Here is a 15,350-nt window from a genome sequence, read left to right on the forward strand (position 1 = left end):
ATTTCATATGTGGTGTTTTTTAAAAGTTTATAACTGTTTAATGTTTAAGGTGTTTTCTGAAATATTAAACCCTAGCATCTCATCTGCTCTGAACTTCAGAAAGAAAGTTCATAGTTTTGCTGTATTTTTCTTCTCTGGATTGAGAATAAGAAAAAAGTTACCTACATCTTCACAAATTTTGCAATATGCTTGATCTCTTTCCTTCCCCAAATCCAGTGACAATTCTCTTGCTCGACATCCAGTCAAACACAGCCAAACAGAATCCCTGCCTTGAAGATCTACATATAATCATGAGAGACATGAGCAATAAACAGAGAAGCCCAAAGGAATGATGGCACCATGTCTATATTTTGCTTTTATCGTCCAGAAATCATGTCTAGAGCCACCTCAGGTGTTCTGTATTTCCCACAGAAGACTTGTGTCTTCTTTGAGGCCAGGCTGCCATTCCAAGGGCATTTTAAGTGGTGCTAGAAATCTGTGTTTTGGTAAATAAATACCATCCAAGAGGACTAAATACTACAAAGAACTTGCCTTTGCAACAACCTGCAGCAGAACCAATTCATTACAGGAATTTCTCCAAAGGAGATGACATGTATGCTACTTTTTTTTTCAGCCAGCAAGAGGCTGAGAACTTCTCCAAACTAACAAAGATGAAGGACACCCAAGCAGCGATGGCATTGTCTTCTTTTTCCTCCACAAACCCACAACTTTCCTGGGGACAGAAGAATTTGAACCCCTTTTGTGATAGGGTATAACAGCTTCTTCTGCTTTGCTATTCTATTCTATTCATGACACGAAAGGCTGTGATAAACTCAGATGTGGTAATGGAGAATGTACAGCTACCTTACATGGATAAACAATTAAAATACTACTAACGCACAGTTAGATTATAATATTCTCAGTTGGAAGGGACCTGCAACGATCATCTAGTCCAACTGCCTGAACAATTCAGGGTTGATGAAAAGTTAAAGCATGTTGTTAAGAGCATTGTCCAAATGTCTCTTAAACACTGACAGGCTTGGAGCATTGACCACCTCTCTTGGAAGCCTATTCCAGTGTTTGACCACCCTCTGAAGGTGGGTAATTAAAGGAAGATTAAATTCATATTTCACAGTTTAAGAAAAAAAAAACAGGTTGCTGAGCTGATCAAAAAAGGCTTTGTTTCGGTTTTGTGGTCTTGAAAAGAACATGGCAGTGTTTTCCTAGGTGGGAAAGCAGCTGAACCGTGAATATTTTCCTCGATACCTTGCTGCTGTCAAAGACCTTCCCTGGTTAATATAGGTCACCAGAAGGTATTTCCTGCACAGCCCTTAGAGCTCAGCAGAAGAACAGCCTGTCACTCTGGATACCCCCGAAATGTTATGCGGAAATCAGGCACTTCTGACGTGCTCCGGTGCCCTCGTCTCAGTGTTACCATGCCTGTAGGAACATGAGGCCTCGTATCCTGCCAACTGCTGAAACAACTTTTAACTCAAACCAGGCAAACAAAGGTACTAATTTATAAAATCTAAGCTAAAGAACATGGTTACAAAGGGTTGTAAAGAGATCGGTGGAAGCAAAATCCAAGAAAACCCTGCTTAATCTATTCACCCCAGAATCAAACCTAGGACTGCTTTCTCCCTCTCAGGTGGAAGGAGGCAGGGATCTTGTCTCCACATCCTACAGCTTCTGTCCATCTGATGAAGATACCACTCTTTGAGTTGATGTCCAATTCTCATGCCTTCTTTGGGGATCTGTGAGGTCCTCATATTCCCTTGCTCCCAGAGGATTTAATACTTTTCTCAGTCAGGAGGAAATCTTGGTCTTTCATACCCCTTCCTCTGAACATTAAAAGCAAATATCTCTTGGTATTATTGGTGCCATTATCTCCTGCCACAACTAAAGATTGCAATACTCTTAGTATGCCCTAAAAGGGTAGCCTGTCCGTTCTGGGGCACAGTTCTCCCTACTTAATTGATTAGTGTTCAAACCCCAGAATGAAGTTTCTTTACTCTTTATATTCCCTATAAAGATAAAACCTGCTAATCACATGTAACACAATCCCATCACTGAGACGAATGCATTCATCCCATTACAGCTTCTCTTTTGAGATCAGAAACAACGGCAGTCAAATCTCTGCATGTTGGTAACGGGTTAGGGACCGACTGCCCCCAACCCTGTTTTTGAGGGACACTCTGGCTTAAGCGAGGATCCTGGGATGCTCAGTACAAGAGCTTTGCTCTGGGTCACTGTTTAATAACAACTGTCGGACATGTGAAGAGGCTAAAACCTACAAGAGTTCCAAGGGCAGCTGCAGATTGATTGAACAACTGCCCGAGAAGTCCTGGTGCCAAACAGCACATCCAGAGTTATCCACTGCTTACAGAAGGGACTGCAGAGTGTAACATTAACACGTGCTCAGCAGATAAGACAAAGGTTAAAAAAGGGGGAAAAAAAAGGCAGAGGAAAAAGAGACCTGTTGACCTGTTAAGGTCATCAAGTCCAACCTCTGCCTATGTAGAGTTGCTCCCTAGGAGACATTCATTTTGCATAGCCAAGTTTCGGAAGTCTCAAGAGGTGACTTTGCAAGCACGTATTCCACCACCTGATAGATCTTGCTGTCAGAACGTTCCTGCCGTGTAATCAATATGGGTTTTTTTCCCCTCTTTCTTAGTTTAATTTGTGGATTTGGAAGACAGAAGGGACCATTTGGATCCTCGGTTTCATCTCCACAATAAATACCAGAAGTCCTGGCTTCTGCTGAGATCTCAATTGTCACAACGCATCTTCTTCATATCCTCTGCATTTACTCATACAAATCACCCCGTTTCCCTAGCTGTAATGCCCTTTGTCCTAGCTCAGTGCATCTCCTTGGTACTTCCTCACTGCTGCAACCGAATCTTACTCCTCCCTCTCCTCTCACTCCATACAAAGAGCTCCACCAAGTCGTGTCTCTCTTCCTTTTAAACAAATCTCATTTCATTTCAAGCCTTTAAATCCCTAAACAACCACTTTTACCAATGTAATCTAGCTAATGGTAGGTCCAGGACTCACCAACAAAGATCCCAAGAGCTGTCACATCAAAGCCCTAAAGCCAGACCTGTTACTCCAAGCACACGGATGCAACCAGGCAAATCAGACTCACGTTTTCCCCTGATGGATCTTGTCAGTTCACCACCTTTTAAAGGTGCCTTCTTTACCCTTACCGCAATGTCAAACTTACAATCTCAAGTACTGTCTTATTACAAAATTTATGTATGGTACTTACCCTAATATCACCTGGTAGGAATACTCAGTTATTTTCTCACCTGCCTCAAGCTTCCTGCCAGTGTTCCCATCTTTCACAGGAGCACAATTCAATCCCTCAGACATTAACCATGTGTTCTGTAAATTCAGCCTGAGCTGAGCAGAATCCACAGCTGTATTTGCACTCATAAACAGCACTGCAACACGAGTAACAAAGCAAGAACAAGAGAAGGGGAGAGCTCTTGGGATCAAGCCAGTTATCTCTTTACCAGACCTCTAAAGACTTTGAGTTGGTTTGGGATTTTTGTTTCGGTTTTGTTTTTCCTTGAAGGGAGTATGGGTTTGTTAATATTATTTAATTTTCTTAAGCTTTAAGAGTGAAACTCTAATTTTAGCTCTGTTCTGATCTGATTTTTCTGCAGCTTGCAAAAGACAACAGTTTTCAGAAGAGAGTCTGGGCTTGCGTTCCTTCTCCTTGTGCCCTGGATTGAGCATGTTTCAGTACTTAGCATGCCCAGCTCTTGTCAATGATCAAACTGAAACCTTGCTTCAACCCTGCTCAACACCCATTCCTAAGGAAGACCCCGTGGGGCAGGCTTATGGATGGATCCTGCTGAGACCAGTGGTTCCTTGTGTCCTAGAAAAACTGCCTGATAAATGGGAAAGAAGCCACGTTTCCTGCCTGCAGAGCCTTGCCCTACGGATTTGATCACATGAGTAAGCTAGATGGACCGGTTGGGGATTCCCACGTGAACACCTCTAATCTTAAACAGGCCAGACACAACATGACCTAGTGTTGAAACCCCAAGGCAGCGAGCTGCCACCTGACATCCTGCAGTGCCAGAGGGGAGGCGTTTCTGCTTCACAGCGTGCTGTAACAGAAGAAACGCAGCTTGAACTCCTCACTTCTCATCACCTGGTCCACAGGCATCACCAGGAAATGTCAGACAAGCACCCAGCCTTGCCACACCAGCCTCTGCACTGAAGGGGCCCTGGGGCACCACAGATCTATCCCTCCCATCTCCTTCGGTGCTCATGATCCCGCATCCCTGAAGTCACTTCACCACCTCTCACACACGCACGAGGCTGCGAAAGAGAGGTCTGAGCACTGGATGTGCAAGTGCCAAGTGGCAAACTTCCCCAGGCAGCAGCATGTAAACCACGAGGTGAGACTGGACTAACCGTATTTAATAAGTCCACTCATGCCCTAAATGGATGGGGGCGTGTAATCCCTTAAACATTAGCAGGAACACAGCCTGGAAAGCCTCTTGATCTATAACCAGATTCATTGATGCCACATGTAGATGTGCACAGGCTGAATACAACTGTCTCAGGGAGTACAAATAGCCTGGCAAACATAGATTTAAGCAGCCTGCAAAGAATTTTCTTTTAAATGCAAAAATACCTAATGTATTCCTGTAAATAGTCCATTGACAGAGAAACGCTTTTATAGCTCAACTGGTGAGATTTACAAGGCTGCACACTGCAAACTCCACAGCAGGGGAGAGGGTGGCTGTCTTGTAAGTGGCCTCAAAAGCAGCAATGCCAGTGTCCCTCTGGTTAGTGAGGCAATGCATCCTTTGCATCTTCTCTCCAGAAACACAATCAGCAAGCGGGCAGCAATCAGCATTCACTTGCTGACATCTAGTGTCAGTAACAAGCATTGTGGTCCTGCCTGGAAGATGGCTTTCCCCAGGCTCCCTCTGCCGCCCACCGCTCAGTGAATTTTGAACACAGTTATTAGTGTTTTCACAGTTTGGATCAATTTGATTACATTTTATTCTGCGATTCTTCCTGCAATAACCAGACTTCCCTGTTTTGTGCTCGGATTATTTTTTTTCAGTATTAAAGCACCATGGTTTTTTCTTGTTTAAAAAGCAATAATAAGGAGTTTTATGGACTGTGCCTGGATCTTGTTTAAAACAAAGAAATCTGAGCCCTTACATCTTGATGTCTGCTTTTGAATGCTTGTGGTTGGGTTTTAAAGCCTTTCCCGCCACCCCCCCCCTCCATTTTTCCTAGTGTTCTTCATGAATGAGGAAAGAAACTTCAAAATGACAAGAGTAAATTTAGAATTTTGGAACAAACGAAGCTGAAGAGGAGCCCTGGATGCCTTTGATCAATGCTTGCTCAAAAGAACGTTAAATTTCACGTTGGACAGGTTTCTCAGCAGCTAATCTGACTATTTTGGAGGATGGAGATTCCACACACTTTTGAGTAAAACCCTGACAATTCACACTGATGGACGCTGTGATTGCCACCTTTCTTCCAGGACCACAAATGAGAAGATGCCACAGATCTTTGGTCAGCTGGATGATGGATCTCTGGGTGACCACAGAACAGCAAATATTTGGTCTAAGGATGTTCTAGTAGCATCAGAGCTATGAAGGGGCTGAAGTGTTATGCCACCAAGTGCTGCAATGCTGCAACACCAAGGTAGGTGCTCTGTGCTTAGCATTTGAGGAATGGTATGTATCTCAGGGAGAGATTTAAAGTCTTAAATCCTTTATTTTACAGTTCTTAGAAGCCTAATTCTGTGCTGCCCGTAGGAGAGGGAGGAAATATGTCTTCTCCCAGGAAATGCCCGTTGCAAGGAATTTCCTCCCAAATTGAAGAAGCGTTACTTCCCTCTCTGAGAGAGATCGCTATCACGGCATCACTCTCTGCTGCCTCTCTCCAGTTAAGCAGGATTGTCTGGCCATGGGATGATCCCATCTTCCTCTCAAATTCAAATCCTCATCTCCAGCCTCCCAAAAGTATGAACTGGCCATAGTACATTATTTGGTCACCCTCCCAGTCATTCACCCTTTTCCTCCCACTCCCTTACCCCACTGAAGCTGTCCGATCACGCAGCCAAAACACAAAATATATGGGGCCACAGAAGAAAATGCATTTAAGGGAGCTCAACTCACTAATACGATCATGATGGCCAAGAGGCGCTTGGGTACCCAACCCTACAGTCCTCGTGCATGTTTTATGTGAGACAGTTTTCCCAAGGAATAGCTGCCACAAGGAACTGCTGATGTTGTGCACGTCTCGTACACACCCACAAAGCCTATGTGGCCACAGGCACACAGTGGATCTAGTTCAAAGCCCATGGCCATTGACCAAAACACTGCCCCTGACAGCAATTGTCTTTTGACTGAGTTCAAAAAACCAGAAGTCATTGTTATGTTGGTTCCTCTCCTTTCTCCAGGGCTGCTGTTGCTCTCTGTTCCCCTGGGATGAGATACACTGGGATGCCCCACTTTTGGGTCAAGATAGGATTTAGAGGGTATTTTTAACACCATGCTAGGTTTTGTGTCTTAGCTAACCGTGTAAGCGTGGGGCAAGGCAGCTCAGGTCAGTTGTCGTCGTGTTGCCCAACAGTTCACAGTCGGTGCCACAGACTGTGACCGAAGTCTTCCCTGGGGAAAACCCAGTTCCATGCAGGTAAACTGCTCCTCCATTCAAACCACCTTGGAAAAGGACAGAAAATGGGGTTTAAGACAGAGCCCGACAGCCAGCTGTCAAGTGTATTTTTTTGATATCATAATTTTTGCTTTCATGCCAAAAAGACCTGGTCACCTCAGTCTCCCGCACTGCACCCTATGGACGAGCTGCAACAAGCCTTCATGACTTACCCCAGTTGTGATGCACGGCTGTCACCACCAGCTGAGAGGTGAATGTCAGGTTGGAGGAAGCCCAGCCCCTGGGGACATCCAGGCCCAGCACACGGTACTCGCCAACAGGGAGCAGAGGAGCTGAGCACTGTAAAGTAGAGTGAGTGATGGTGACACCACTACAAGGAAAGTCTCCAATGAATACGTAGATGGTGTCCATCTCTGTGACCTGTGATACTGTCATCGTTAAAAGGAGACCAGTTTCAATCCACGAAACGAAAGATGGGGTAAACTCCTCATTATAACTTATTCTTCCAAGGTAATAAGAGATGCCATCTACTTTTAGACTCAAAGCCCTTGTTCCATTACCTGGTGGCACCGTGCACTGGATAGCTACACAAGTGACACTGAGAATGAGGCAAGGGTGATGACCAATGAGAACAGAAGTCATTCTCTTCCCTTTCAGTGCTGAGCCTACTAAGGTGAGCAGGCCTCCACCATTGATACTGAAGTTCTGAGGGTAAAACCGGTACACCTGAGGCAGGATGGTGAGAACGCTGGACGCCTTTCCGAAGCAAGCTTGTCCACTTTTCCTGTTGGTTACGGAAATGTTGTGCTCCCCTGGAGCAATGCATTCTGTCTGGCACTTGATGCTGGTCTCGTTCCAGAAAGTTACCTCGCAGACAGCCTTGTTATTCATGTGTACCACGGGTCTATCACTTGGCCATGCCAACCTCTGTCCTTCGATCATCACATAGGTGAATGTCCCATTGGTCTCCCAGGTCACCAAATCTACAAGGGGGGTCCACTGCTCATGAAGGTGGAGTGTACAGTTTCCAAGGCAGGCACTGTTGATCCCATTGACAGTTGCTGTAACATTAAGAGCCCAAGACGCCCCAGCCAACCACTGATAACGCAAAGGATGGGCCCCTGGAAGGACAATACAACCAATGGCATCATTATCAGAGTTCTGGATCTCACAGGAATAATTACTCTCCAAGCTGACCTGTACCAAATTCTTCCTGGATTTTAAAGCAATACCAGATATAGTGAGTAACATCCCACCACAGATTGATCCTCGTGATGGGAATATGGAGGTTATCTGTGGAGTTATTGTAAGGGCCTGCAGCCTTGCTGTCACACGAGCATATCCTAGCTGCCTCTGGATAACATGGATGGGGAAAGTCCCAGCTTCCAGGCTTTTCAGTGGCAAAGAGCACTGATAAAACATTTCGGACTTGTTGCCAGGTTGAAACTCAAGTTCACATTCACTGTGTCCAAGCTTAGCCACAGATCCAGTGATGTTTATCCCCTGGATGCTCAAAAGCAGGCTGCTATCTGTGATTTCCGTTTCAACAACAGTAATCAGAGGAGTCAAAGCTCTTTGGTAATTAAAGGCAGTGGTCCTTTTTGCAATGAGAGGATACTGAAGTGACCTGCTGCTGATGACTACATTTACTCTGACAGAGATGTCTTGTGAATCTTCATTAGACAAATTAGCAGCTGGTGGGGTCAGGCACCAAATTGTCTCTTCTGTCAAGTAAGTAACCGTACAGGTTTGCCTGTTCATTGAAACAGAAATCAGGGCAGGATTTTGGCTAAAGCCCACCCCAGAGATCGTGAGCAGTGTTCCACCTAGGAGTAAAACAAAATAAGGAAGACAGACGTTATATGCAGGAAAGGAATTAATGACTGTCTGGGAACAATCACGAACCATGACAAAGCTGATAAGAATGGCAGGCAGTCTTACCCAGGCTGAATGGAAGAAGGAATTAAGTCCTTTTTTTGGAACAAGACAGCTAGAGATAATAGCAGTCATGTACCAGGATAATCCTGGGTGGACAGAAGGCTAAGGTATCAGATAGCCAGGGACCTTTGTGGCAGAAAATGGCAGTAGAAAGCCACTACAAAATTGGAAGAAGCTGCTGCAACAGGACCCCTGAGAGTAAACAGAGGCTAAACTCTCCGGGGAATGGGACTGTCTGTACAGGCAGGTGGGGAGATGGTAGAGACGGTTTGGTCCTGCTGCATACAGGGAAGCAGAATGCAGTACGCTTGCTTTCAAACAAAAAGCCAGAACCACAGACCTTCCTCCAGCCTTCACTTCTGCCTAGCCACTCAGGCAGAGTGCCAGATTTGCCATGCACTGATGGTCACTTGCCCTTGAGGAGTTCACTGACCAGAAAAGCTGATACTTCCAGCTTCAAGCACTCCCTTAATTACATGCTCCCAGTATGGACCATTTAAGATAGGTAGAACAGGAAGAGAGGACCATTCCCCCTGTACCGTCAAAAGCGGCTCTGACCAGGCCTTCCCATGCATGGACTGCAGGAAGGTAGGCTGTCTGCTTTCCCCTGTGGTTGCCTGGATGTTTTTATTCCCTGGGCATCTACTTAAGACGACAGAAGAAGACGGGAAATGAGTAAACAGGCTCTTGGTGTGAACCAAGAGGATCATTTGTATGGAAAAGAAACGCAGGAAGAGTTAGACGCAAAGTTAGGACCCCCAGATGGAGTGGAGCTGTGTCTAGTATTGAAAGATGGAAGATTATTGTAGAGAAACATCATCATGCACTGCTCCACTCCCATAATCTTCCTCAGGCATCCTATTTTTGGGTCACTTTGGGATTCAGGCTGTCTTTGGTCTCATCCACACAGTTGTTCTAGGACATTGCACTGGAGTTTCCCCCTCCACACTGACAGGAGCAGCAGCCTTGGGAGGCTCTGCTACCACCCTGGCCACCGAGAGTAGGTGCTTCTTATCTGGAATAAGCATGAATCCTGATGTCTGGATCTACATAGTGTTGCAGAGCAGCAGTATCTGCACTGCCTCCCAGGGTGCTGAGAATACCGGCAGCACTGAAGAAGGAGCAGTGTGGATTTTAGGAAGTGATAATCATGAAAATGTAAACCCTCCAGCATTCCCAGCCTAATCCTGTGCTTCCAAACCCTGAGCCCAGATGAAGCCTCTCTCCATCTTCCTTTAGTTTGGAGGACTGATACTCCCAGTGCCCTGCCTTGCTTTAACCTCTTTATCCTTTAAGCCTGTGCCCTTCCTTTTCCCATGATCTGGCTGAAAAATAAAGTTGTTTCTTAATGGGGTTCCTTTTGAGTAAGCTCAAATCCTTAATCCAGATGGCCACATGTGTTAGAGACAACAAAAGACTAAAGATAAGGGGGGGGAAGGACTGCTGCTTCTTGCAGCAATGAGATTCTAAGTCAGTTTAAGCCGTTCATAAAACTACAGCCAAAGAGTTAATCAGCTCTTATTTAAATTTCAATTTACCCTTCAATTTACCCTTAAATATTAAAAAAGGATGTAGATTTTTTTTAATATAGCTTAATCTTCAAAACTTTGATATCCAGGCTGTAGCCACACTCTCATCTTTCAAGGCTTGGGCACTTCATAAGCTATTGAACTAATCAAGTACCACAAAGCCTCTGAGTTTTTGTATCTTTAAATGTGTTGTGAGCCTGGGAGAGCAATCTGTGGAGGACCTGAGGTTGCATCACAAGAATTTCTTTGTCTTCTATAAAACCATTTCTAAGAGCTCATGTAAAATTCACTACAGGGAATCCACTCTCCCCCACTCCCAGCCCAAATCTGCTTTTTAAGACTTAAAGTAAAACTTTTCTTTTTCATTCAGTGATATTTTGCTCTGAAACACACTTAAATTATTTCCAATGTTTAAAAGCTTGGAATGGGATTAATAAATATTTCACTTTTGATTAAAACTAACATTGAAAACGGGGGTTTTTTTGTCTTTTCAAATTAACAAAAATGAATGTCCCCTTTGGGATCACTTGAAATTATTGTTTGCTTCAAATGACAATTGTACCCTGCTTTCCACCTAAGTTCCACGTAGAAAACCTTGAAAGATGGAGGCATAAATACTGAAAGAAACAGCACAGATGAGTCAGGTGTGGCTGTGCTTTGTTTTCCCGATGGGAACGTGCAAGTGTACACAAACAAACACTTGGGGAAATCAAATTCAAAGCACAGGGGGCCCTGAGCCAGCCAAGCAGATTGAGGGATGCTCACCACAATCCCACATTTCCAGACTGCTGCTGTCTGTCAGTTAATGTCTGCATAATAAAGGGTCACAGATTTAAAACACCCTCATTTAAACTGATGTGAAATGGGATGCCCTTTCCATTCCTGCAGGAAAACTGTGCTCTTGATCCCTTTAACCTGCATAAGTGGCTGCAGATGTACCAACGCTGTTTACCCAGAAAGGAGCCACCACACGGCTCTATGCTGAAGATCTCTGAGAGGTACTGGATTAGCGGCTCAACCCTGCAAAACACAAGCAACATTGAAAGGGGTTTGGGGAGTCTGGGGTTTGGTTTTTTTTGTATTTTTCTTTCCTGCTGCCGTGCCACTCTTTCTTACAACTCCTTCTATGTTGGAAGGCCAAACACCTACCTGGCATATCCCCTTTGTTCAAGATCACAGAGACAAGACCACCCCAGACCCCAAATTTTTCCGTGTGATTTGAGCTACATCTATTATGAACACTTTCTTATTGAGTGGCAATCTGCAGGCCAAATTGAGTCCATGAGGTGCAACTGAATTGCCCATCAAAAGAAGTAAGAATTAGGGTATTCTTTTTACAAACAGATCCCACTGTAGCTCTACCCACAGAGAGGAGATGCAAGAGCATTGAAGAGGCATCCCAGCTCCCTTCCTTACATCCTCCCACCAGGCAGCAAAGGAAACTACAGCAAGAATAAACCCAGATATAACCTCCTGAAGCCCACTCAGATAAGGGTGAAGCTTTGCTTCTGTCCCACCTACAGCTGTTTTTCCTCCTCATCACCCTCCTTTCATAAACACCCCCCGCCCCTAGACCTTCCCACGCCTGCAACCCAGGCCACCAGAGATCAAAGTTGTCTCCTGGGATGACCCATCTCCCACCACTCTCTGTTCTTGGAGTCAAAGTCATGGTGCTGCTAACAGACTCCAGTATCAGATGGGATGAATCTCTGCGTGTTATCTCACCAACCATAGGCTTTCTCCTTCTGAAGTTCATTAATGCAAAAAGCAGCTTGGGGTCATTTGTAAGCAATAAAAGCAGCTCCCTTCTCCCCAGCATCGTTGTTTCAGGATCATTCCTAGCAGCTGCCTGAGCAGCTGGATGAGAGCTGTGTGGCTGAGGAGCAAAACTGTGTTGCTTGTGAATGCCTTGTGGCATTCCAGTTTCAGGTCGGTTTTCCCCCACATTTTAATTCATTTTTACTACATTTATCTAGGCATGAACTTAAAGTGTCACCTTAAAAGATGGAATCAGCATCATTTAAAAATTCTCCAAACAAAGCATTTTTTTTTATTTTTCAAACTAGCTTTTGTTTTTCTCATGAAAAGTGTTTCTTTTCGTCTGTTTTCATGCAGCAGGATTTATCTGCATTTGACCTGAATCTGTGAATACCTTTGATTGCCTGAATATGCATTTTTCATCAAATCGAATGTTTTTTTCTAAAATGTTTCTCTCCTGCCTCCTACTGATCCAAGGGGAGTTAATTGACTAGCATTAGCAGTTTGCTGACTTGGGTTCCACAGATCAATAAATGCCTTGATAATTATTCATAATTTTATACCACACTGCAGATTTCACTATAAGGTAAAGAATTTGTGAAAACTCTCACTTTCCTTTTCAAATTAACCCTAAAATACCAAATAGGACAGAGAATGAAATTTTTTTCGTAGGGAAAGTACACGCATTCACGCACCTGTTTGAAGTGACAGCAACGCCATTGATGATGACAGAAACATTGTACCACCCCGCAGCCAAGGCTGGAAGTATCACGTTGATGCCGTGGTCTGTCTGCGCCTTGATCTGTGCCCATGAGCCCCCAATTTGGACCCTGATGTCTGACTCTCGGTAGCTGGCAAACCGAGATATTCTGATCTGAAGCTCCTGACCACCTGCAGAGAGGAGGATGGATGAAACTATTTCAATGCTTCTGATAACACTTATTTTAGCATGAGTAACCATTGCTTGAGGAAGCGCATGGAGTCCTGTCATGCCAGAACAGGTCCAGTCATGTCCATCAGCCTAAAAGAAAATATTGAAGACCACAGGGTTCTGTATCCTACTCAATTCCTTGGCCTCCTTGATAAGGTCAACAACAACCAGGCTTGTCTTGAGACATTAGCACAGTGAACTTGGCTATGACCATCTATGGCCATTCTCAGCCTGCTGGTACACACTCAGGATAGGATCCATGTCCCCTTACCATACATGTCTGTCCTATAAATATCTGCAGCTGATAAAAACCAAATCCAGTCTTTCTAAAGCTCATATAAACTGGAGCTATGGAGTTCTGGGATCTTTCCTAAATTCCCAACAATGATCCAGACCACACTTATCGGCACTGTGGAGCTATCTAACTTTTACAGGAGCTTCCCACAGCTAGATGATGATTTCCTTCATTACCTAAAGTCAGTTGCCCATGCATGGTCCAAAGCACCTTGTTTTCAGGAAACACAGCTCTGTCTCCCGTTTAAGCTCTGTTGTGAGCCAAATTATATTCAGATGATAGAGGAAACTTTCCTATTTGTGCACACTATAGTAACAGAAAAGGACAAGGGCAGTGGAAAAGGGAATTTCATAACCTAACTTCTTCCTGAAATAGCTTTAAAAATTAGTGTGGTATACTTCAGTTCAAATAAAAGGAATTTTCACTGAAATAGCTGTGTCTGTCGTCATCTAACAGAAACAGCCTCTATAGCATAATTCAGCTTATTGTAAGAAAGATATCCAAAAGAGCTGTGGTGAATCCCATCACAGAACCACCTATTTCTCTTTACTGCCTATGGAAGACACCTAAGCAACAAGCACAGAGATGTCTTTATGAGGTGAATCTCATTCTCCCATCTCCTCTGAAGGGCATGAGTTCAATTGTACAGGAGCAGGAAAGAAGACCCCTTCTCGTTCTGTTTACTTCCAACTCTCTGCTGTCATAGACCACTATGTTACATAAAAATCTTTCCTAAATTCGTCAAGGAAAAGGTGTTTAATGTCTCTTTACCATCCCCTGAGCTGGCCTGCCAGAAACATTTGTCTGCCCTAAGAGTTGCTCCAGAGCAGCTGGTGGAGATCAGCTGTCCCAGCGCAGCTTCATTTTTGCCCCTTCCTCTTCTTCATTGAGCACACAGCACTGCTACCCCAGCCACACAGGGAGGTAGCCAGGAGCAGCTCATCTGCTTTACTCTCTCACCTTGTCTTAATCAAAACTAACTTTCATAGGTCGTTGCATCCTTACTAGAAATTCAGATCTGAGTCACAGCTTTGAGGCCGGGGTCGCTTGGCTTGAGCATCGCCTCCACAGCAGGCACAGTCACTGTTACCATTCAGCTCCACAGCCCCAGCTCTGGAAAACTCTCTGCCTTCCATGAAGCGGGAGAGTCTGTACAAAGCTCCCCTCATCTACCAGCTCCTCTAAGCAGGTCTTGAAGCCAGTATTTTTCAATTCTGCATGCAGAAAGAGTCAAATAAAGTTTGAAAGCCTGCAAAGTTGAATATATTAATAGCGTGAACTCTTTGGACTCTTGGTCAATTGTCAGCTTAATCCTAGATGCCTGGAAGGCATCGGTGTAATTTATTTATTCTTTTTATTATATAGGATGAAAATTATATTAAAAGACGAAGCCGTGGAGGTTCCGAATAGGAGATTGAACTCAGCCACACCACTGTTCATGAGATGCTATAACATTAAGGAATTCCTTGCACCTGGTCTGCCCGCGGCTAGAAAAATCTCCCCTTGGTGCTATAGTATCTGAATAATATTGAGATGATAAAGGACGTTTTCTCTTATTTATGCATTCTAGAGTAATAGAAAATGACAAGGGCATTTGGGGAAAGGAATAGAAATCCCAGGAGTGCAGCAAGAAGTGCATTTCGTCGCTGGCAGTCATCTAACTCCTTGCATCCCCACCAAGTCCAGCCAAACTGCTAAGCTGGGGGGCAGCTCTATTAAGGTGTATACAGGAGAAGTTACAAAGACAGAAAAAAAATCAGGTGATTTCAGCCTTGGAGGAATGGGAGTAAAGTGGATAGAAAATCAGGAATTTCTGTCTTCTTCCGATCTTCCTTCCTCTGTCCCTGAGATACTAGGAATCTGGTGCCTGGTTGCCACATGGAAATGTAGGAAACCTTTTTCTGAAAAGACTTGTCTGTAAGTGGGCACCATTCACCATTAGTGCCTTCTATTCCCAAAGCCCAGCCAAAACCTTGTGGGAAAAAAAAAGAAGGGAAATAAGCAAAAAACCACCCAGCCCCAAATAGGAGTTTTCAAAAGATGGAATTCTAAACACTCCATGAGATCTACTTGTGATTTTACCCCCACAAAGTCCATGAGGTCTGTGCTCATACTCTAAAGTAATGGATAACAAGGTCCAACTGGAAGAAACAGTTGGGCTTGGAAATGTGAACTAGCAAGACAAAAGTTGCCTCTCTTCTGCTTTCAGCAACCCAAAATGCACATGATGTGCTTTATGATCAACCCTTTGGGATTCTGGAGA

The 15,350-nt window shown here is 44.3% G+C and overlaps 1 protein-coding gene across 1 annotated transcript in view; it reads right to left on the reverse strand.

Annotated features, from left to right (window-relative positions):
* Positions 1-15,350, reverse strand: part of PKHD1 (PKHD1 ciliary IPT domain containing fibrocystin/polyductin) — a 265,896-nt gene that overhangs the window by 212,378 nt on the left and 38,168 nt on the right. The window contains exons 29-32 of the mRNA XM_086461672.1: positions 12,557-12,752; positions 11,056-11,123; positions 6,849-8,462; positions 6,540-6,683 (exon numbers count right to left, since the gene is read on the reverse strand). Of these exons, the coding sequence (XP_086317798.1) occupies positions 6,540-6,683; positions 6,849-8,462; positions 11,056-11,123; positions 12,557-12,752 (2,022 nt within the window). The remainder of the gene's footprint in view (positions 1-6,539; positions 6,684-6,848; positions 8,463-11,055; positions 11,124-12,556; positions 12,753-15,350) is intronic.

Source organism: Leptosomus discolor, chromosome 2 (assembly GCF_034619465.1).
Source record: "Leptosomus discolor isolate bLepDis1 chromosome 2, bLepDis1.hap2, whole genome shotgun sequence".
NCBI lineage: Eukaryota > Metazoa > Chordata > Aves > Leptosomiformes > Leptosomidae > Leptosomus > Leptosomus discolor.